Raw genomic sequence first — 24,898 nt, 5'->3', positions numbered from 1 at the left:
ACGACCGGGCAGGATAGGTCTGTCGTATTAAAACATTACATATAAAAACATGCTCTACTTTTAATTAGATTTATTAAGAACAACTTAATCATTATAAATTAAACTAATTGAAATATTTATGAAATGAAAAGGGAAAATTTATCAATGTACGTTACTTTAGCTTAGATAAGTGTTTTAAAGATGCTCCACCGCCGACAGAGCATAAATGATATTCATCATTTGAACAATAATTGGCATTTAATCGTGTATATATACGCCTAATTAGCACAAAAAATAATATAAAATAATTTAGTTCGCCTTTGGTGCATGCGCAATCATTACTTTATTCCATATAGGATATAGTGCCACGGAATTTTTTCGGGATGCAATTAATTATTTTTTCATATTTTTAACTTGAAGTAAAATAAGAAGCTCAAACTTTTCAATGGTGGTAATGGTGTAAAGTAAGTAACTTTTGTAACTGAAGAAAAATACTAAATCGTCTGCTCCTGTTTTTGATAGTGAAAAAATACCATTTGTCAGCGGTGGAGCATCTTTAAGTGATCCAAAACAACGATTTACAGGATCGGGCAACAGACTAAGAATGGTTTAGTCCGCTAAACCTGCCTACATTATTAGGCTTTTTTTAATTTGTTTTAAGAAGAAGAGGAAGTGAGAGAGAGAGTGAGAATGAGGATGTGAGAGTGGGTGAACGAGTGAAACATCACATTATAATATAATGTATGGTTTAAACCACAGGGATTTGATAATTAATCAAAGTTTATAATATAATGTATGGTTAAAACCACAGGGATCTGACAATTAATCACAGTTTATAATATAATGTATGGTTTAACCACAGGGATCTGACAATTAATCACAGTTTATAAAATAATATATAATTATATGAACAAAATAGAGTGTTCATAGATCAAAAATCTGTAAGAATCATCCCATACATGGAATACGGTGCTATCTTGCCGAATTTTAATCTACACCCTTAAACTATTAAAATGTTTATATGTATCTACTCATCTTCTCATAGTAAAACCGAAGGAGCTCGGGGGGACAAATCTGAACCAATCACAGGCCAGCAAAGATTTCCTTTGAAGACTGCAGAGAGAGTGACACCCAACATCAAAGCCACACACAGTCAACCACAGTGTACCATTGTACGTTTTTTAGTGTACATCAGACGACTAAATTACCTGTTCTGTTCTGTGTTGCCTCCAATTTTACTAGGAGATAGTCCAGGGGTGTAAAGATCGTAAGTGACCGGAACACCTGGAGTATCGAGGATTATGGATGCTCTGATCAAAGGAGCTTGATGTTTTGTCGATAATATGTAGCATAGATATATGCATGTAAACAAATATCCTCTATATTACAATGTATATTCTATATATTATTGACAGAACGTCAAGCTAAGTTTCTTTCGAGTACGATTTTCGTTATCAAAGTAATTCGCGAACGTATACCTATCTCCGCGATTTTATATCTATTTTTTTTTTTCAATCTTGAATGGTATTTTAATCTAATTGAAAAAATTGCGAAAGTTAATCTCAGCGAATTTGTTTTGAAATAGAGATCATGAAATCTAGTAGACGCGAAAAAAAAAAGGTTGATTTGCTTTGTGTATGGTGGTAGCAGAAACATATATATATATATTCCATTAATTATATATATTTCTGGTGGTAGCCATCCACAATACTCCAGGGGTTACTATCACTGACGTTATGTATATCCACTTCTGGGTTATCTCATAGTAAGTAACTGGAGGCAATATAAAACATATGTAATTTGATCCTTTGATGTACATCGAAAGGGTGACATAGTGCTGCTTTGAAGTTAGGCGTCGCTCTCCTTGTAGTCTTGAAAGGAAGTCTCTACAGGCCGGCGATTGGTTTTTTTTCTCCTAGTAACCACTGGATTATCGAGGATGAATGGTTAGTATGTCGGTAGATACTGTATAATGTGTATTGTAAACTTACTAATATAACGCCCCTATGATCTTTAATTAAGATGCACGATACCTCTACAATCCACCCACAACCATGATAATTTGAACATCAAAGGGAAAGTTTTTCCTCAAAACTGTGTCTCTAAAAACTGACGTTAATTTTGTTGACTGTGTTACTGTGTTACTTTGAAGTCAGACGTCGCGCTCTTTGTAATCTTTCAATTAAGTTCCTGCAGGCCTGTGATTGGTCATTTTTTCATTTCTGAACTGCTCCAGTTCTACTATGAGATAGTCCAAAGGTGTGAAATACTGTATTCAAGAAAAAAAGCTGTATTAGCATCTCCTAGAGGGGGTTCCGCTCTCCTGACAGTGGTGCTTAGTAATTTTTGGTAGTGTTGAAAATCCCAATTTTTTGCATTTAAAAAAATGGTTACCATGGTGTGTGTAGATTAAAAATACGGTATATACAAAAAGCTGTATGTGCATAATTAAAGCCGGCACATTATTTTGCTGAAATTGTCAAATCTACTGTACACTGCTACCTTAGTTTTGTTGTTTACGACATCCACTGTAAATATATGATTAGTTTTCGATATTGTTCCGGTACAAATCGATTTGTAAACGCCAAGTTCACAATTATATCACACCGCCATTTTTGGGCAAAATCTAATTAGTAAATACTTATTTTGTTTATTTTTTAAGTAACTATCTTGTGATTAATTATTTTGTTCAAAATTTGATATAAAAGTCATACTTAGCCTGAGATTGTTTGACGAATCATCGACTGGGGACATATTACGGCACTTCGCCGTCGTTAAATCGATGCACCTAAATCTGTCGGACATCTAAACTCCACTGTTAGGCCTATGATGGATTCGGTGTCAGAAGAGCGTGAATATCGTGCAAGGTAAACGATGGATGCAGATTCATTTAACAACTTTTGTAGTCTTGATGTAACGTTACCGATAACTTTTCTGAAAGAGTCTTTGTTAGCCCACGAAAGTGATAATTCGGATATCATTCATTGGATTGCTAAAGGCGTCGACATCCCCGGCCAAGATAAATTCAACTTTTCTAACTTCACAGAAACAAATATTGTTACTCAATCAAACACAACTCTGAGTCAAAATGAAGCGAGTGGGAAGAAAAAAGTTATTCTTATATCTGTAAAGAGTGCTAATTTCAAAGTTACCGATAGGAAAATCGCTTGCAGTTTTTCAGAAATTGTAAGATCAGATAATCCACATGATGCAGGTAGTGACATTCAGAAGCCAGTTGTGCAAGATTCTAATGATGGAAAGTGTGTGCAAGACAAACATGTTGTTACCAGTGAAGAAGTTGACACCAGCTCTCGTGAAATACCGTCGTCAAATTTACCAGACATATGCACACAAGTCAAAAAGAAGAGAGGAAGACCGCGTAAAGATTTGACGAATAAGGAAAATAATAATAAAACTGTGCCTTCTTCTAGTCCACCTGTGATTGTGTCCAATGATACGCGTCGCTATGGTCTCAGGGGAGTTAAACTATCATCAGTCATCATGCGCGCCGAAAAAGGCATAGGTGATAATGTCGAAGAGATCTACCAGACGCCATCAATCAAAACTGAAGTAAAAACTGAAATTAATGATGAAGAAGAGAATTTGACCTCAGATCTTGTCTCTACTGGTAATACACAGAATGACGAATCTTTGGTCGAGTGTGTAAATAACAACAGTATTGATGAAGATCAAAACAAGGACATAGGTGATGGGGAGTCTTGTTCAGATTCTCCTGATAAAGAATGGACCCCTAAAAGAAAACCAGGGAGACCCCGTAAAAATTTCAAACATGACTCTCCACGCAGAGTAAGAAAGGTCATTGATCTAGGAGACAATATTCCAGTTTACAAGAGAAGACAAAGGAATAATTTGCGAAGTGAATCATGCAAATATTGTAAAAAGAAGTTTTGTGATTATACTGGCGTAGATATTCACGTGCGACGGTGGCATCAAAAGGAAAAAGATGTTGAAGAATACTTAGATCACTTGAAGGACCTTAAAATTGAAGTATGTCGTGTTTGTAATGAAAAGTGTACAGATCGTATTCAATTACAAATTCATGAGAATAGGTTTCATTTTAGAAACGAAACAGTGAAATGTAAAGTGTGTAACAAAATGTATAAAAATATTCAGAGTCTCCGTAATCACACCCTGGCAGTACATGGGGTAAAAGGTCAGCCACATTTGTGTCATCATTGCCCTGCCAAATTTAAATGGGCCACAACATTGAAACAGCACATCGAGGAAATACATGAAGGCAAAATGAACATGATCTGCAAAGTATGTAACAAGAAATTTGCACGGAAAGCACAGTTAACAAGACATGAGAGAATCCATGGGTTGGACCAATCAAAACGACTTGTTTGTCCAGCATGCGGAAAAGGATTCTGGTATGAGTGTAATTACCAACGACACATAAGAATTGTACATGGACCTGTTAAGGAAAACTTTCATTGCTCTTATTGCGGAAAAGGTTTTAACTTGAAGAGTGCGATGGTGAGTCATGTCCAAAAGGTCCACCTCAACATCTATCCGTTTCGATGTCCGCAGTGTAAGATAGGGATGGGGCGTCGGAAACTATTAGAAATCCACATGGCTCAGGCACACAACATGACAGATGTGGAGATTCAAGGAGCCCAGAGGGGAAGGTTCAAGTATGGACGCAATTCTGAGGATTTGTTTTACTGTTCTCACTGCAGCCTAAGCTTCTGTTACAAAACCAAAATGGTGGAACACATGCATATAGATCATGGGACTGAGTTCCCATTTATGTGTGAACATTGTTGTCAAGGCTTTCTTGAGAAACACTTCCTCGTCAACCATCTGAAAAAGGCACATGGCACGACATTGGAGGAGGAACCTGTACAGTCCACTACTCTGGAGGTCAAACCAGTTGCATCTGCTCAGGATACAGAGGACAATACTAACCAACAGGTATATATATCACCCATCTTTTTGCGATTACAGATTTAGAGTTATCTCCCTTGTGGGTAAATGTCCATTGCCACATCATGATCACTACTTTATGAGGGATATTCACACCCTTTTCTCTAAAAACGATGATGTTACGTGACAACATACACTCGCAAACACATGATATCACAATCAATCCCAACCAACAAGGACATATAACTTAGTTATGCTGGCTATTCATTGATCCCTAAAGACTCATTTAGACTCTCCTAAATCAAAGAATAAACCAGTCCATTATGAAATTTTAGGGGGGAATGAGTAATCATGTCATATTTATCGATAAACGTGTACTAGTAAATACATGTATGTAAATCATGACCTATGTCAACATGAACTGAAATTGTGTTGGAGCATTGCGCATATGCATGCATGGTATCATTTATGGTATCGTCATTGAAATAATTGTATTAAAGATGCTCCACTGCCGACAGAGCATAAATAATATTCATCATTGAGAACAATGATTGGTGTTTAATCGTGTATATATATATGTAAAAATAACACAAAAAATAATATAAAATAATTTACTTCGCCTTTGGTGCATGCACAATCAGTACTTCATTCCATATAGGATGTATAATAGTAGCATGGAATTTTTTCGGGATGCAATTAATTATTTTTTATATTCTTAACTTGAAGTAAAATTAGAAGCTCAAACTTTTCAATGGTGGTAATGGTCGACGTCTAAATAGTAACTTTTGTAACTGAAGAAAAATACTAAACCGTCTGCTCCTGTGAAAAAATACTAATTGTCAGCTGTGAAGCATCTTTAAGATTTGTCCCTTTAATAGTTTTAAATTACCGTTATACGTTTGTAAAGTATTGATATTTACACTGTGTTGTTTGACAGGTGGAGTACAGCGAGTCTGTGGAGGTTGCTGCCATGGAGACCAGAGGAGGAGATACCTTAGCTGAGGCAGCCTCTGTCCTGCTGGAGGTTGCTAGTGGTAACAACACCATCCACTATGTTCAGGTGCAAGAAGATGGCGAGACGGCAGTTGTGTCTCAGGAACTTTCCAACCTCCTCTTGGCCGCTGAACAGTCTCTGGAGCTGTCAGAGGCTAATGAGGTTGAACTGAGTACCTCCGACGGACAAACATTGACGTACATTCCACAGGGAGTCAGTGTTGGAGATCTCCAAACTGTCAGCTCCAATATCATCATCGATAATGTCCAAATGGAAACCCAGGTCTGCTCAAATGATGTGGAAATCTCAACCAATACTATAGAATTTTCTTCTCTTGGCATGGACACTTCGAACATGGAGACTTCGTCTTATGTTGACATGAACACTGGTTCTAATGTGGAGACATCGTCGTATGTAGATGTGAATACTGATTCTAACGTTGAGACATTGTCTTATGTTGACATGAACACTGGTTCAAATATCGAGACATCAACTTCTGAAGACATATGCATGAACACTGTTTCTAAGATGGAGACATCAGCTGTTGACATTGCTTCCGACAACAATGTTGTTACATCTTCCAGTTCATTTATCAGCTAACATAATGCATAAGTGTATTTCAGCATTAAATCATGTTTTAATACTTTAGATTTGGAGTTTCGTGCAGTAACTTACAGTATGATTTTTAAAAGATATATATGGATTAAGATTTAATAATAGACTAATAGTTTTGATTAACCCTTGGTTCACAATTAGCTTGCAAAAGCACAGAACTTGATAGTTTTCATTGAAATTGATGAAAAAACATTACCCATGATTTAAGATTGATGGGAAATTGTAATGTCATTCCTTGAAGACCATGAAATCATAAATTTGTATGGTGAGTTTATTTATTAAATATGTTTTTGAAGTGTTGAAAGTGTCTTACAGTTTTCTTCATATGTATAGCTGGTTATTTTTGCATGGGATGATATTTTTGTGAGTCCCTGCCATGAGCATTGGCACAAAATTTTGAGACATGAAAAAAAAAGGAATTGGTTGAATTATACATATATAACACTTGCAGCCAAATCGTAAAATTTTAATTTGCTGAAATTGAATTTTCTATTTTTAGGTCCAATTTGCTGGTATTTTGACTCGCAAAAATATTTGACTATTCATTTATAATAAAAACAGGATGGGAAGAGTTTAGTTTAGTTTATCTGACAGAGACATAAAGATATAGTGTCTCAGCACCGTGTGGATTTAGTTTATCTGACAGAGACATCATGATAAAGTGTCTCAGCACCCTGTGGATTTAGGTCATTTGACAGAGATGTATAAAGATAAAGTGTCTCAGCACCCTATGGGTTAGGTTAATTATCAGTGACCCATGGTTAAAATCTGAAATGACATAAAGATCAAGTGTCTGCACTCTTTGTCATCTGCAGAAACTCACAAGTGATCGCACCACACTACTCATATCAGCAATAATTATAGTGTTGTGTAGTGCGATCCCCCATGGGTCTCCACTATGATGCGCACTCAGCACTGTGTGGATTTAGGTAATTATCTGAAAGTGTCATAAAAAAGGATAAAGTGTCTCAGCACCAGTTGGATTTAGGTAATTATCTGAAGTGTCATAAAAAAGGATAAAGTGTCTCAGCACCGTGTGGATTTAGTTTATCTGACAGAGACATTAAAGATAAAGTGTCTCAGCACCGTGTGGATTTAGTTTATCTGACAGAGACATAAAGATAAAGTGTCTCAGCACCGTGTGGATTTAGTTTATCTGACAGAAACATAAAGATAAAGTGTCTCAGCACCGTGTGGATTTAGTTTATCTGACAGATAAATGTCTCGCACATTTAAAGACATAAAGTGTGTCTCAGCATCGTTTGGATTTAGTTTATCTGACAGAGACATAAAGATAAAGTGTCTCAGCATCGTGTGGATTTAGTTTATCTGACAGAGACATAAAGATAAAGTGTCTCAGCACCCTGTGGATTTAGTTTATCTGACAGAGACATAAAGATAAAGTGTCTCAGCACCCTGTGGATTTAGTTTATCTGACAGAGACATAAAGATAAAGTGTCTCAGCACCCTGTGGATTTAGTTTATCTGACAGAGACATAAAGATAAAGTGTCTCAGCACCGTGTGGATTTAGTTTATCTGACAGAGACATAAAGATAAAGTGTCTCAGCACCGTGTGGATTTAGTTTATCTGACAGAGACATAAAGATAAAGTGTCTCTGCACCCTGTGGATTTAGTTTATCTGACAGAAACATAAAGATAAAGTGTCTCAGCACCCTGTGGATTTAGTTTATCTGACAGAAACATAAAGATAAAGTGTCTCTGCACCCTGTGGATTTAGTTTATCTGACAGAAACATAAAGATAAAGTGTCTCAGCACCCTGTGGATTTAGTTTATCTGATAAAGATAAGTGTCAGAAACTAAAGATAAAGTGTCTCTGCACCCTGTGGATTTAGTTTATCTGATAGAGACATAAAGATAAAGTGTCTCAGCATTATGTGGATTTAGTTTATCTGACAGAGACATAAAGATATAGTGTCTCAGCACCCGTGTGGAATTAGTTAATCTGACAGAGACATAAAGATAAAGTGTCTCAGCATTATGTGGATTTAGTTTATCTGACAGAGACATAAAGATATAGTGTCTCAGCACCGTGTGGATTAGTTATCTGACAGAACATAATAAGATAAAGTGTCTCAGCAATGTGGATTTAGTTTATCTGACAGAGACATGAAGATAAAGTGTCTCAGCACCGTGTGGATTTAGTTTATCTGACAGAGACATGAAGATAAAGTGTCTCAGCACCCTGTGGATTTAGTTTATCTGACAGAAACATAAAGATAAAGTGTCTCAGGACTCTATGGATTCAGCTTATCTGACAGATGTGAAGATCAAGTGTCTCATCACCTGTCGTAAAGATGAGGTGCCTCAGCACTATGTTTTGTTGCTTATCTCGTACATTTAGACCACCTCTTGAAGCATTTTGTGCAATAGATATGTTTCTGTTAGAATTGACATTGATTGATAAGCCAAACAAGTAGAGCTGATTTTGATCTGTTTATTTCTGGCACACATGGGACATTTGCTACATTTAAATAAATAATACACTATATCATACAAAGGCAGGTGTACTTAATTGTACAAATATACAAAGCTTTGATACGCTGAAAATGTTACTGTTGATAATTTAGAATGTGTTACAGTGGCTCAATATCATGTGAAGGTCATGTCATAGAGGCCAAGGTCATCGGGATCCTTCCATGCCCACACTATACAGTAGTGACTTAGTAACTGATCTAAGAGTTCCTTCTCGTCCATAAACTCTATATGTTCAATCCTACAATATAAAAAGTCAATATACAATTGTATCTATAAACTTATTATGTTCAATTATACAATATGTAGAGTCAATATACAATTGTATCTATAAACTTAATATGTTCAATTATACAATATGAAGAGTCAATATACAATTGTATCTATAAACTTGATATGTTCAATTATACAATATTAAGAGTTCATACATCCGTAAACTCTCTCTTTAATATCCAACAATCTCTTACAATACATCCATGAGAATAATCAGTAAATTCAGTATCCATGAAATACAGCCTCAGGTAACATGAGTGTATTGCCCTAGACCAGCTAGTATTACACGTGTAGAGAGAACAAAAATCCCATAGGGATCTTGGTGCCTACCAAAGAATGATCCAAGTCTGACAATGGAAAGAGGGATTTTTTCCCTGCTTTTCAAACATTTTCAAGCATACTACATATAAATTTTGAGACAAAAGTCTTCAGTACTTTTTAAGAAATAGCGGTAACAAACTGCAACAATGAAATCCAAGATGGCGGCTGATTGGCCATCTTGTACGCTGATTGGTCCCAAAACATAATATTTACAACAAAGACCCTAGGCGAATGTACATATGAAATTTGGGAATGATCCCTTCAGTACTTTGTGAGAAATAGTGATAACAAACTTTAACATTCAAAATCCTAAAAGGCTGCCTGGCGGCCATCTTGTTGACCATTTGGTCCCAAAAATCAATATGCACAACTAGGTCCCTAGGGGAACCTACATAAGAAATTTGAAAATGATCCCTTCAGTACTCTCTGAGAAATGGCGATATAACAAACTTAAACTATCAAAATCCAAGATGGCTGCCTGGTGGCCATCTTGTTTACAGATCCGTTCCAAAACGCAATATGCGCATTTAGGGCCCTAGGGGAACCTACATATGAAGTTTGAGAACCATCCTTTCAGTACTTTCTGAGGAATAACAATAACAAATTTTAAATATCGAAATCCAAGATGGCTGCCTGGCCACCATCTTGTTGACTGATTGGTCCCAATACGCAACATGCACAACTAGGGCCCTAGGCGTACCTACATTTAAAATTTGAGAATGATCCCTTGTGTGCTTTCTAAGAAATAGTGATAACAAGAATTGTTAACGGACGGACGGAAGGACGGACGGACCATGGACCACGGTCAAAAAGCGATTTGTCTAGTCCACCATCTGATGATGGTGGGCTACAAATATACAAACCTATGTAAGTCTGGTAGACATTTGTAGATCTGGCTCATGTCCATACCATCTGCCCCTTGCCATCCTTGATTTGTAAATCTGTATTCAAATTCATATAATATGAAATCATCAGTATTTTGCTAACAAAACATCAAGTTTACATTATCTTCCAAAGCTTTCACTTGCAGCTACATGCATTAGTATATGTGCAACAACTATTTCTGTACAATTGTATCTCTAGATCTACTTCTAGACAAAAGTTCAATGGAATCTTCATAATACTGGGAAATATATCGGTCTTAAATGCTGATTAAAGCTACTTACAGCAAATAGTTCATAGTTCCCCTCTTAAAGAATAATTGAGATGGGGGATAATCAATAGCCAATAGTCCCCCCCCCCCCTTAAAATAATTGAGAGTGGGGAAAGAGTCAGCTAGTCAATAGTCTCCCCTTAGAAATAATGGAGAGGGGGGACACAATCAGCTAGCCTATTCTTTCCCTTGGGAAACCTTCGTCGGAGGAGAAAGAATTGGCTGTTACACTGGTACTCATAATCGCCAATTATCCATGTACAACATACTTTAAGATCTATTTCAAAAATTATGATATATATCTTGTTACTGGAGTATAAAGAGAACCTTCATTTTTGGCCTTTGACCTAGTGGTTTTACCTCTGTTTTTGGGACTCCATACTCTGACAATCCTGCACACCACTGAGGATACAGTCTCGTGTTTTGAGGTTATCGATCATCACTTGTCCAAATCTATCTGACATGTTAACCTGAAAATAACAGAAAATGCTGCACATATATCACATGTAAAACAAACATTTAGAATTCAGGACATGCAATAGTTTTAGATGGTTACAAAAAAAAAATACACGAATAAACTTTTTCCATGCTAATTACTGATTCCAGTACAGAAATAATCCATCCACTTTATATGTCCGTTTTTAAATTGATGCCAAAAAAGCTACTGTAAAGATATTTGTTTTAGTCAATTGTTATACCTTTACTTTTTCTTTCATACCTAAGGGTGTAATACTGGCTGGTCTAGGGCAATACACTCATGCCGCCTGAGGCTGTATTGCATGGCTACCCATGCAATAAAGCTTCGTGATGTCACGGCGTCAACAAAAATTCTATTTCTTCGGTAAAATTTTAACATTTTTTTCACAATCTTGACTGGTTTTACTATAAAAGATACAAAAAATGGAATTTTTGTTGTAAATATCACGTAATTATGAAAAATTGTTTTTCAGCCGTGGATTTCTTCGAATTTATTTCAAAATGGCGGGATATTATAGTTATAAAATTGCAATTAAAGATCGAGGTATGAAAGAAAAATACTCTTTCATAAGTGGATATTAAGGATAGGGATATTCTACCCCTGGGATCACAAAATGCTGCAAAATCCACGGCCAGCCTCTGGTTTTACTACATTTTGTAACCCTCGGGTAGAATATCCCTATCCTTCACATCCACATATGAAAGAGTCTTATAATATTCCCTACACTATGAAATAGTAATTAAGTCCAATATTTTAGATGTTTGCATCCGCAAAAATTAGTATGTGTTTACAGTATTGAAGTATTTCAAGCTTCTGTCACTTTATACAATAACGTATAACAAAGCCTTTAAAAAACCCAATGCACATCATGATATATTACATTGTAGTTTGTAGAAGATGAGTTGACACTTTGAGTTTCAAACATATGACTTTGATGAGATTGTTATAATGCTTACCTGTTCATAGTTCAGAAACATGCTAACAGAGAATGATTCAGCGATCCACTTGAGAATGTTATTAGTGTGTTCTGTGTCGACGTAAACAAGAACACATTCTGTCACAAACAAGGTTGGGAGGCTGGTATCTATGGAACTCTCAGTTAACTTGCGTTTAACTTCGGCCGCCACTAGATGGTAATCTGTGCCATGAATCTCTGTCTTACTGATTTTCACTTCGCCATCTACAAAGATATGGTCTAGAATATATGATGTTGAAGACACCACCCTCGATACTTCAAGGGGGTTACTATCACTGACGTTAGACCCATCCCTGTATTATCTCATTGTAAAACTGAAGGCAGTTCAGGAGACACATGTGATTTCATTCTTTGATGCATATCAAAGAAACTGAGTAATGGTACACTGTGGACTGTGGTTGACTGTGTTGCTTTGATGTTGTGTGTCTCTCTCTATAGTCTTAACAGAAAGCATGCCTGTGATTGGTCAATGTTTTTCTTCTGAAGTTCCTCCAGTTTTAATATGAGGTAGACTAGGGGTGGATATAAAGTCAGTGATAGTAACCCCTTAAGTATCAAAGATGTGAAGACATATGATAAGGTTTCGTAATACTTGGTAATTTATAGACAGTTACAAATGATGCATTACTGTAGCTGTTATTTATTATTACATTCCCTTGTGATTGTCTACAATAACAGAGTTTCAGATTTACCTTCATTTCTTATTGCAACCAAATAGACACTAACAGCTACCTGATCTAAAAATGCAGTGATATAACCTAATTTTGGAGCCACCTTGTTTTTGTCCAGTCTTTTCAGTCTAAAACCATTTTCTAAGTTTGTCTTTAATAACAGACAAGATAAATAATTACCTCCCCTTCTTTTTGTTTTCAATGAGCTCATTTCAAATTTCAAAGTTGTCTCCCCATAGTGATCTCTCTATTTCTAGCTCTCTCCTCAATATCAGAATTTATTCTTTGTTAATGTTACATTCTGTTAGATTCTCCCAAGTATCAAATATCATTCTTAACTCCAATCATCAAAGAATCACAGTTTCAGATTTGTAATTTGGTTTTAATAACAACTTTTGAATTTTCTCCCCTTACTACCGTGATAAGTAAAAGAATTTCAGACATGCCTCCACTTATACAGTTCTTTTTGTAACTATACAAGTGTAGATTTCTCTTCCCTTTTCCATTTATAACAAAATTTCTGACTGAGAGGAAATAAATGAATGTCTTATTTTCCTTGTTATTTTTTTTTCTAAATGCTTATGGACACTTTTTAACACAATTACAAATCATGAAGTGGGTTTTTTTTTTTTCCAAAAAGGAAGGATAGCCCTTATTAGTCCATGTAAGGTATTATCTCTATCCTGCTTTTGGCTTACCTTCTCCAGCAATTGTTTTGATGACACTAACAGCTACCTGATCTAAAAATGCAGTAATATAACCTAATTTTGGAGCAGTTTTTGTCCAGTCTTTTTCAGTCTAAAACCATTTTCTAAGTTTGTCTTTAATAACAGGCAAGATAAATAATTACCTCCCCTTCTTTTTGTTTTCAATGAGCTGATTTCAAATTTCAAAGTTGTCTCCCCATAGTGATCTCTCTATTTCTAGCTCTCTCCTCAATATCAGAATTTATTCTTTGTTAATGTTACATTCTGTTAGATTCTCCCAAGTATCAAATATCATTCTTAACTCCAATCATCAAAGAATCACAGTTTCAGATTTGCCTTTTGGTTTTAATAACAACTTTTGGGTTTTCTCCCCTTATTACTGTGATAAGTAAAACAATTTCAGACATGCCTCCACTTATACAGTTCTTTTTGTAACTATACAAGTGTAGATTTCTCTTCCCTTTTCCATTTATAACAAAATTTCTGACTGAGAGGAAATAAATGAATGTCTTATTTTCCTTGTTATTTTTTTCTAAATGCTTATGGACACTTTTTAACACAATTACAAATCATGAAGTGGTGGTTTTTTTTCAAAAAAAGAAGGATTGCCCTCATTAGTCCACGTAAGGTATTATCTCTATCCTGCTTTTGGCTTACCTTCTCCAGCAATTGTTTTGAGTAGCAGCTCATTCCGTCTAATTTGATGACACTTTCTTGCAGTCACCATTGAAAAATCTACTTCTACATAAGTTTTTGGTGATAATTTGAGATCTTTCAACAGCCAATATGTGGTATCAAATCCTGCTCCAAAGTTTACAATCTGACAATTGCAGTTTGTAAGCTGAAAAAAGTATTTTCTTTAGTAAATATTATAATTAGTTTCCATTTTTATCAAAGAATTAGATTAAACCGACAAATTTTCTTATGTCTATACAGAATGTAATGCCATACAAAAATTTTTTTTGTGTTTCCGGTAACACCCAGGAATGTTGGTACAAATTCTGTAAATTTAAAATACCAATAATCCCTTGGGAATCAAATCCATGATGGTTTTTATAAGGTTGAATAAAGTCTATTTCATTTTTTTACTGCAAGAAACTGGGATGATGATCGAGATAAACATTTAAAAAAAAAAGAAGATCCATATGATACTTACCGACCCTTCATTTTTACAGGGTGTTACCGGAAACAAGAACATTTCTTTATTTGGCCTAAGTTGATGGGTCTGAAGAGACATTGTCAATCTTTGAGTTCTCTTACAACTACTTTCTCTGAAACTGCATTAGAATTCAAATTTTCCATAACTCAAAGAATAGTACATTACTCATGGAATTGTGTTTAGATGTAAACTGTATCAAAGTTTAATTTCTTCAGCCAAATGTGCTATTGAAAAATATCACATGACTGTCCATCTACATCTGACACAACGCTAATTATATATAACCACTTCTCAGTAGCACAGTCGGCTGAAAATGACTCTGATACAGTCGAAATAAACCATGAGTAATTATAATATAATTGATAATATTCTGTACTGTTCAGAATAGTATGCTCTGATCCAGTTAGGCCTAGAGCTGGATCAATATATCGATATACCGATACATATCGGTTTTCAGCAGTGTATCTAATATCGATACACAAACATGCTGTATATCGCTGTATCGTTTTAACAACTCAACCTATTGTTTTCGTTATAGAAATAGGAAATTCCAAACAAAATTTATTCTAAAACATCATTCAAGTAAAAGCATTTCAATCAAAAGGAAGTGTTTAAAGCATCTGTGTCACCTAGATGGATTAGAAATGCCTTTTCATAACTAAGAATACGAATTGACAGAAATTAATTAACACAGATGATAAACCAATCAAATGTTTGGTAGATTTTTTCCAGGTTACAGAATGTTTTAACATAAAAATTATCTTTTATTGTCACAATATTCAAAACAAAATGGTGAACTGAAATTGAAAAAAGGTCGACTGTATCGTCAATACGTATCGTGTATTGTTTCAGTGCATTGTCAATACATATCGTATCGTTTTAGACCTTCCAATACCCAGCCCTAGTTAGGCCATCCTTAAAATATTCCTTGTTTGGAATTTACCGACCACATTTTGCAGAATGTGTGTTTTAGGTAGAAAAAAAAACATTTTATTTGCAAAATTGGAACCACATGTAGATGGTACATACTTAAACAAATGAAATGGCTCTTTAAAAATTGATTCTAAAAGCTTAATTTCCAGAAGTGAATTCGAACTTACTTCATTTTCATAAGAACTATTATTGGCATTATTAATTAACATTTTTAATTGGTAACCAAAAGGTTTTTGAAAAATTGAATAAAATAAAATTGTAATTCCAGAGGAGCAACAAAAGATTTGAGTAGGTGTTTTTCGAGTTGGTCGCTCGGTATTTGAACTTCTGCAAAATTTGAATTCTTGAGTTATCATTGGTTCAACGCTGCATATGTCAATGAACAATTGCAAGGAGTTCCCTGGCAAAAAACACATATCTTCATTATGAACAAAAGAAGTAAACTCACTTTCAGGAACCTTTGGATACAAGATCGCATAGCCCAAACTCTGGCGTAGTAACCCCTATTTATTTCGGGTGCATGACTAGCATGACCTTTTGTTGTTAGCAGCGAGATAAAAGGATCTTCCCAGTATCCACGTTCGACAGCAAATCTTTTGCACTGTGCTGCATCGTCATTTGTTGCCCTGACAGCGTCCTCATTAGCCATGGCCGCAAAATCCGTTATTGTCAGTTTACCAGACCTAGTGAACCTGCTCTCTTTCCGCCATGATAGTTTATATATTGAACTCTCGAGTCAAATCTCGTAAGCCAGTTATTTACATATGTATCAATAATCGATCTATTCATCAAAAAAAATTGACACAAACATATGTTGGCGTTTTAATTGAAGTAAAAGTCACATTTCCAATGCCTTTTACGTATGAAACTACACAGCAGTGATTGACATGCACTGTACAGTACAGTAGTGTCAAAACGAAAATGAAAGTAAAACCGGAAGTGAGGAACTTGTACTAAATTGCCGCCCGCGCGAATGCATGGCATGCTAGTCCGCTAAACCTGCCTATATCATTAGTTTTTTTTTTGCCTAATATAAGAAAAAAAGACTAATAATATAGGCAGGTTTAGCGGAGTAATGGCATGCCAGCGCGGCCCGCTTGAGCACATTCATACATTTGTATACGGATACACACACTGTATAATATATTTTTAATACAACGCGACTAGCGCTTGTATTACTGCTATCCGGTTTACCATGATGTGTAGGACTTTGTGATAGGTGATATCTTTTCCGCTACAACAGTAGCTAACATACTCACTGACTGGACAGTGTCTACATGTGTATACATGTACATACAATTACAATCTACATCTGGTGGTGACTCCTCTGTCTAACTTACATAAACTGTTAAAATGATAATACAAATTGGAATTACTATATAAGACGTATATACCTCAGAGTTTAAAAGGTAAACGGTTCAGAACTAATTTCCGTGTACATTATAATAATGCTTTAAAATTATTATTGATAAGGCTGCCCTCATGTTTGCATGGTTTTACCTACATGAGTGTGCAACATGAGTCAAGAGTGTAGGACAAAAGTTCCTCTTCTTTTTAATGAATATAAGACTTAAATACCTTCTTTATTTTGAAATTATTTAATTTAAGTAGGAATTTTAATTAAGAAGAATGTCAAACAAAACATATACATTAATAGTTCAATAATCTTGATATAAATATATTGTTATCAAAGTCGGTCACCAGACATAAAGACTGCTGATCGATAGATATGCAAAGCTTTCAATTAAGTTTAATTTTCCAGGACATACACACAGTATCTGTTTTCTGGGAATGGGGCATCTGCCTAACAGCTTGATATTTTTATATGGATTGGTCAAATATTCATCGTTAAAGATTTTTTTCCCCCACAAAACCAGAGTGGCGTACCAAATGTCATATATGGCAGTACTGAATTCATCAAATTAATTTCATTTCATTCTAATTTTTCTGTTTCTGCTGCGTTGTATTTGCAGTACTTTGAGTACTTTGATTTCTAACTGGAGTTCATCGCAAAAAGGTTTCATGGCACTTCTGTATATATGTAGCAATACACTAATAACAATAATAATAATTGTCTCAAGTGGCAAAAATTAGACTTCTTTTGTTTATTGAAAGTTATACATATATACAACTGTATTTTGAAATGACGTCCATTTTTGAAAAAAAGTTTATGTTTTAACGCTGTGTAGAGAGGCAGATTTTTTCTTACTTCAAAATCACTTAAATCGCCTTTACGAAAATATTTTTAGTTATATAATGTTTGTTGTTTTTTTTGCTGTAAATTAATCTTTTCAATGTTCTGCGTGATGAAATTATTATATGTACTACCATCACTACACTCTTATCCAGGCAAGGTGAATACTGACAGACCTAGGGAAACCCTGAACGTCAATATCCCTTTTGATAATCCAGGGAGAGGAGATACCAGCAATAATCGAGAAAGTGGCTTGACGGATCATGGGACCAAAGCAACATAAAGGGAGTAAAACCACAGGTCCAATAAGGGACGAGAAGCATAGACAATACAGGCTTATCTAGAAGATATGCCAACACGGTCGCTTGCCACGCCTAGCCAGGCATCGTCGGAAAGTCACGAGTCACCGCTCTGCGTTTGTGACGTTTGTGACGTTGAGCGATGACTCATGGGTTTCTGACGATGCTAGACTGGTCTCTGATGCTCTACATGGTCGCAACTTCAACGATGGAGAGGATGAAACGTATCATCAATAGGCAACTTAGGAAGTGGATGGTAGTCCCTCTAAGCTTTACTGCAGTAAGTGTATACAGCAGAACGGAAAAATCTCCAACTTTATTATTAATTTATTTTTATCACTGAAGATTTCAAACCGGGAAAGACAGTGACCTAGAAGATTCCAAGAATGACAGTGCGTTAACACGAATATCTGGACATGAGAGTTTGACCGGAATTATGAGCCAGACAAGAGACTGGAGACTGACTGTAGGGTTTGACTTTTCTGAATATTGTTCCCACCAACCTCAGATCGGATATGGTTCTTCGGACACCAAGAAGAAAGAGAATCACCATCATTGAACTAAGAGTCCCATGGGAGGAAAGATGCAACGAAGACCATAAAAGAAAGAGGCCAAATTATGAGGCACTGCTGATGGAACGCTAACTGCATAACTGCACAGCTTGTTTGTAGAAAAATAGAATATTTCACCCCTTTGGGTGAGACAAGAGATGTCTCATCACAAAGCAGTTGAATGATTCTTTTTTTTTCTTATTTTACCACATGCAAAGATCTTGCGTAGCTAGTCTTTACTCTAATGTGAGATAAAAAATTCTCACGCCAATAAAATTACCTGTCCGAGGTAAGAGTATGACTTCAGGTATACTATTGGCTGGTCTAGTGCATTACACTCGTGTCTCCTAACGCTGTATTACATGACTCATTACCCATGCAATACAGCCTCGTGACGTCAAAGCATCAACAAAATTACTATTTTCTAGGTAAAATTTAAATTTTTTAGACACTTGACTGGTTTTACTATAATACATGTAGATATGTACAATCAACGGGATTTGCGTTAAAAGTATCACGCAATTTTAATGTGTAGAGATTTGAATTTGGTTTTTTTCGAATTTATTTAAGCATTGAAGTCACTGTTTATGAAACTGGGTATGAAAGAAATTTTGTTTGCAAACTATGTGCATCCGCGTAGCGGATTCTCACAAAAGTTTGCAAACAAAATTTATTTCATAACCCCGATGAAATTCAAAAATAGTGACTTCAATGCTTATAATTAATTTTCCATGCTACATGTACTTTATAAAATGAAATACGTTAACACGTACGATTCCATTGATTTTTAAAGGGATTATTTTTTCCAAATCAATACGCAACGTCAATGTGTTGTCCTATATAAACTATAGTAAACTTAAACCCTCCCCAGGAGGAAATCGGAGACCCCAGGATCATATAATTCACAAGATTTGTAGAGGTCCTTCAGACCTTTCTATCTATGAAGAGTATTTGATTCTACCACATCAATGAGTGGAGAAGAAGATTTTTGAAGTTTTAGCCTATTTGACCCCTTTTTGCTCCACCTCTCAGGCTCCTGGGGGTCAGCCGTGGAAAAATTGTTAATAGGATTCAAAAGCCATCTCATACTGATAATTCTGACAACATTTGACTTATTTCCTATTACAAGTGACCAAATAATGCTCAAAAAATGTCTTTTCCCTATATATAGTAAACTTGACCCCCTCCCCAGGGGTGAACATGAGACTCAAGGGTCATATAATTCACAATTTATGTAAAGGGCCTCAAGAGCTTTTAATCTATGAAGAGTATTTGATTCTACCATTTCTGGAATTTCAGAAGAAGATTTTTGAAGTTTTAGCCTATTTGACCCCTTTTGGCCCCATCCCCTCAGGCCCCTGGGGGGCTGGGACCATATAATTCACAATTTTGTTTGACCTTTGGCTACGGAAGGTTTCTGCAAATTTTCAACTAATTTGGTTCAGTATTTTTGGAGAAGAAGTCGAAAAAGTAAATTGTTTATCGCCATACGACGCACGACGCACGACGGACAAAAGGCGATTAGAATAGGTCACTTGAGACTTCGTCTCAGGTGACCTAAAAAATCCACGTCATGGTTTAGTATTTAAATTGATACCTTTGTATTTACAAATCGTTGATCAGTACGATTAATCGATACAATATGTACGCTGTACCCATACCCGAGTCAAAGTCACGCACGTTAAACAAATGAACTACATAACCACTGAGGAGGTGATTGAATGTTTCTTTAGGGAAGACAGTTCACCTAAAAGGATTAACACGCTACTGTCAGAGCGATTTGAGCAGTTCTAGACAAAAGTTGCTTTACTCTACGAGCAAGGGACAGGGTTCGGCATACAAGATGTTCGACAACAATGTGTAATTGCGGACAGCGAGTGAGTTTGAACATTTCACACGTATTTTACCACCATGGGCTTTTCTAGCATATCACAGTAAAACCGACTGATCTAATTTCCATTAGAGCTCGTTTTTTCCGATATATGTATAAACTTTAATGTTCTCTTAGACTGAATTGTCCCTTTACGAAACTTTTATTTTTTTGTTTCCGAAACATGTAGACTTAATTAAATATATGTTGATCTTCTCTGGGGAGGTGCAGTCTCGTTGAATCATTGTTTCGACACTGATAAATAATTTTTTGTGGTTAAAAATAATAACAATATTAATAATTGTCTCAAGTGGCAAAAATTAAACTTCTTTTGTATTTTGAAATAACGACCATTTTTTGAAAAAAAGTTTATGTTTAACGCTGTGTAGAGAGGCAGATATTTTCTTACTTCAAAATTACTTAAAATCGCCTTTACAAAGATATTTTTAGTTATATAACGTTTATTTTTTTGCTTTGAATTAATATTTTCAATGTTCACTGTGGTACAATTATTATATGTACTACCATCACTACACCCATATCCAGACAAGGTGAATACTGAAAGACCTAGAGGAAACAGAATGACCCACAAACACTGAACGTCAAGATCCTTTATGATAATCCAGGGATAGGAGATAACAGCAATAATCGGGAAAGTGGTTGGATGAATCATGGGACCAAAGCAACATAAAGGGAGTAAAACCACAGGTCCAATAAGGGACGAGAAGCATAGACAATACAGGCTTCTCTAGAAGATATGCCAACACGGTCGCTTGCCACGTCTAGCCTGGCATCGTCGGAAACTCACGAGTCACCGCTCTACGTTTGTGACGTTTGTGACGTTGAGCGGTGACTCACGGGTTTCCGACGATGCTAGACTGGTCTCTGATGCTCTACGAGGTCGCAACGTCAACGATGGAGAGGATGAAACTATCATCAATAGGCAACTTAGGAAGTGGATGGTAGTCCCTCTAAGCTTTACTGTAGTAGGTGTATACAGCAGAACGGAAAAATCTCCAACTTGATTATTAATTTATTTTTATCACTGAAGATTTCAAACCGGGCAAGACAGTGACCTAGAAGATTCCAAGAATGACAGTGCGTTAACAGGAGTAGTATAAGTACGCACTGGCAGAAAGTGGTCCACATCTAAGACAGTCAACGAAGCAGAGAGCCAGTTACGACACAAAGCTACCATGTGGACAAACGCAGTAGGGAGGCAGAGCCTAGGATCATCTAAAACACTCTAGAAGAAAGCTGATATCAAAAAGAGTAGAACGTTGGTAAAGAAGGAGATACGAAGAAGAAAGAAGACAGACCAAAGCAGTTGAACTGGATGTCCAGGGGTCCTGGAAAAGGTGGGACACAGAACCACGTGTACTATCCTGGACAGAAATCTGGAATTCCAACTGCAGCTTTCCCACCGATCTGTGTCTGATGTGCTACCAACATGCATTCAGTAAATCTACACAAACAGGACATTGTAGAAACCCCAGACAGTCCTTTGTATGGACAGAGATGATTTTTCCAACACTCACAATCCTCCAGCCATGTGGCCTTAGCACAGTGGAGGTATGTTTTGAGAAAAGTCTAGTTATCCAAGGTCCAATCATACACAGATAAGTTTTGCAAGACGAAACACGAATATCTAGACATTAGAGTTTAACCGGAATTATCAGCCAGACAAGAGACTGGAGACTGACTGTAGGGTTTGACTTTTCTGAATATTGTTCCCACCAACCTCAGATCGGATATGGTTCTTCGGACACCAAGAAGAAAGACCATAAAAGAAAGAGGCCAAAGTCCCATGGGAGGAAAGATGCAACGAAGACCATAAAAGAAAGAGGCCAAATTATGAGGCACTGCTGATGGAACGCTAACTGCATAACTGCACAGCTTGTTTGTAGAATTATAGAATATTTCACCCCTTTGGGTGAGACAAGAGATGTCTCATCACAAAGCAGTTGAATGATTCTTTTTTTTTTCTTATTTGACCACATGCAAAGATCAGTATGCCTTCAGGTATACTATTGGCTGGTCTAGTGCAATACACTCGTGTCTCCAAACGCTGTATTGCATGATTCATTACCCATGCAATATAGCCTCGTGACGTCAAAGCATCAACAAAATTACTATTTTCTCGGTAAAATTGAAACATTTTTCGACATTTGACTGTTTTACTATAATAGATATGTACAATCAACGGGATTTGCGTTGAAAGTATCACGCAATTTTTATGTGTAGAGATTTGACTTTGGTTTTCTTCGAATTCATTTAAGCATGGAAGTCACTATTTTTGAATTTCATCGGGGTATGAAAGAAATTTTGTTTGCAAACTGAGTGAATCCGCGTAGCGGATTCTCACAAAAGTTTGCAAACAAAATTTATTTCATACCCCGATGAAATTTAAAAAATGGTGACTTCAATGCTTATAATTAACTTTCCATGCTACATGTACTATATAAAATGAAATACGTTTACACGTACGATTCCATTGATTTTTGAAAGGGATTTTTTCCAAAACAATACGCAACGTCAATGTTTCTATTGTGACGTCATGATAACGTCGGGTTTCGGCGCCATTCTCGGATTTTTTTCATCGTGGAATGCAAAATATGAATAGGCCAGTCAGAAAGCCAGAAACAAAGAGAAAATTAATATTTAAGAATGGCGGGATATCATAGTTGTAAAATTGCAATAAAATGTTGAAGTATGAGAGATAAATACTCTTTCATAAGTGGGTATATGTGGATAGGGATATTCTACCCTCGGAAATAAAAAATGTTTTTCGACCTTCAGGTAGTTCTACTCTTATCCCGTACAAGGACATCCGCAAGCAAATCTCACCCAAGGGTAATGACAAGCTTAATGAGATTTTTCATGTGAGACACAAAGTGGTCACATGATAAGAGAAAAAGAATCGTTCACACTCTTAGGGATAGGAGAGGAGATCGCATCCCTCGGGATAAGATTCATAAGCTGCAAAACCCTCGACAAAGCCTCGTGTTTGACAACTTACGAATCTTACCCCTCCGGTTGAGATTTTCCTATCTTACCCCAAAGAGGGTGAAATATTCTATCAATCTTGTCGGGCAGGGCTAGAAGGACTGCAGGGCAGAGGATGACCAAAGCAACATACAGATTTCCATGGTGGTTGCGAATGAAGAAGGACCCAAGTAGCTGGACATCCAGCATTGACGGTATATAGGTAAAGCCACACCAAATTAATCAGTTGTTCGTCGGTGAAAACCGCTCCAGATTTTTTTCAGACGTTTCCATACGGTTAAATCAGCCAATCCTAGCCATATCTACAAGCCAGGCCGTGAAGCACTGGCCATGGCTTGATAATGAAGTAAATAAAGAGATGTGAACACCATCTGATCAACGTCAGCAGTCCTACTTATCAGTCAGTCAACATTCACGTGTGTAACGTATTAAGGTGTATTACAATTGAGTCTGAGGTCGATCGGCTGCTTATCAAACAATCATCTGATCTGTCAAGGGATTTTGTGCATTATAGATAGTGACTATTACTTCAAAAACAAACACTGCTTACAACTGTAAATGGTTTACTCACGTTTTTAATGTTTAATAGGCCTATATATCCTTGAACGTAACAAACTTTGTAATCGTAATGGCCGCCATTTTGGGTAATTGTAATAATGTATCCCGATCATTTGTTTTGAAAGGGGATTATTTTTCCGTAATTTTAATGTAGGTTTTAGACTAAATGGAGTTAAAATGATAAAATTAATAATAGTAAATAAACATAAACCAATCAAATTTTAATTTCTTTTTCTTTACTCTCTGTCAGATAAGTTACATTTTTATTAATACTGTAACAGGTCTGATATTTTCTAAAATTAGTACCTATATATATTGCTTCATTATATAGATAATTGTGAAAAATGTTTAACTGTTGAATTTCAATTCAATGTAAAGCCTAGTATCTTTTATTTCCAATTTAAAATGATATATTGAAAAGAATAAGGATATAATAGAATTGAAATACAGGCATCTTCATCGATGAAATTAGATCTGTCATGCGAATCATGGATCGTCATAATTTAAGACCGGTAATTTCCAATTGCGAATCAAGGTTTTGACCTAGAGCTAGTCTGTTTTTTACCATTTTGATTAAAATTTGATATGAAAAGGGTTCCGTTGAATCATTAAACTTTGTTTGTTTGTTTTTATTTTTTCAATACCATTGCTGTTTAGTTATTATTTTTCAATGAAAGGGTGCAGAATTAATATAACTATAGTTAATTCAATGTAAATAATTTGAAATGAAAAGAGAAATGCCAAAAAAAAATTTCGCACGCATGACATTGAATCCCTT

At 35.9% G+C, this 24,898-nt stretch overlaps 3 protein-coding genes across 3 annotated transcripts in view; 2 read left to right on the top strand and 1 right to left on the bottom strand.

Moving 5' to 3' along the window:
• LOC138306926 (uncharacterized) overlaps window positions 1–24,898 on the top strand; it is a 119,672-nt gene that overhangs the window by 51,376 nt on the left and 43,398 nt on the right. The window lies entirely within an intron of this gene.
• LOC138307422 (zinc finger and BTB domain-containing protein 41-like) lies at window positions 2,750–6,773 on the top strand. Its single transcript, XM_069248165.1, has 2 exons — window positions 2,750–4,914; window positions 5,804–6,773. Exons 1-2 carry the CDS (start codon window positions 2,854–2,856, stop codon window positions 6,458–6,460), a joined length of 2,718 nt encoding a protein of 905 aa, XP_069104266.1. The 5' UTR covers window positions 2,750–2,853; the 3' UTR covers window positions 6,461–6,773.
• On the bottom strand, window positions 8,920–16,382 carry LOC138307637 (leucine carboxyl methyltransferase 1-like). Its single transcript, XM_069248443.1, has 6 exons — window positions 16,091–16,382; window positions 14,208–14,391; window positions 12,153–12,376; window positions 11,079–11,188; window positions 10,429–10,506; window positions 8,920–9,212 (listed from the first exon to the last, which is right to left on the bottom strand). Exons 1-6 carry the CDS (start codon window positions 16,289–16,291, stop codon window positions 9,089–9,091), a joined length of 921 nt encoding a protein of 306 aa, XP_069104544.1. The 5' UTR covers window positions 16,292–16,382; the 3' UTR covers window positions 8,920–9,088.

The sequence above is a fragment of the Argopecten irradians genome, chromosome 14, assembly GCF_041381155.1.
Source record: "Argopecten irradians isolate NY chromosome 14, Ai_NY, whole genome shotgun sequence".
Classification (NCBI taxonomy): domain Eukaryota; kingdom Metazoa; phylum Mollusca; class Bivalvia; order Pectinida; family Pectinidae; genus Argopecten; species Argopecten irradians.
The sequence above is the reverse complement of the archived record's forward strand: the minus strand, read 5'-3'. Positions and strand labels throughout refer to the sequence as shown.

Excerpts from the sequence above, each read along its gene's own strand:
- LOC138307637 (XM_069248443.1), bottom strand. The coding sequence starts at position 16,291 with ATGGCTAATGAGGACGCTGTCAGGGCAACAAATGACGATGCAGCACAG. Across the intron at positions 14,392-16,090 it reads GTATCCAAAGGTTCCTGAAA|CTTACAAACTGCAATTGTCA; the intron begins GTGAGTTTACTT and ends TACTTTTTTCAG. Across the intron at positions 11,189-12,152 it reads TGTTTCTGAACTATGAACAG|GTTAACATGTCAGATAGATT; the intron begins GTAAGCATTATA and ends TGTTATTTTCAG.
- LOC138307422 (XM_069248165.1), top strand. The coding sequence starts at position 2,854 with ATGGATGCAGATTCATTTAACAACTTTTGTAGTCTTGATGTAACGTTA. Across the intron at positions 4,915-5,803 it reads AGGACAATACTAACCAACAG|GTGGAGTACAGCGAGTCTGT; the intron begins GTATATATATCA and ends GTTGTTTGACAG.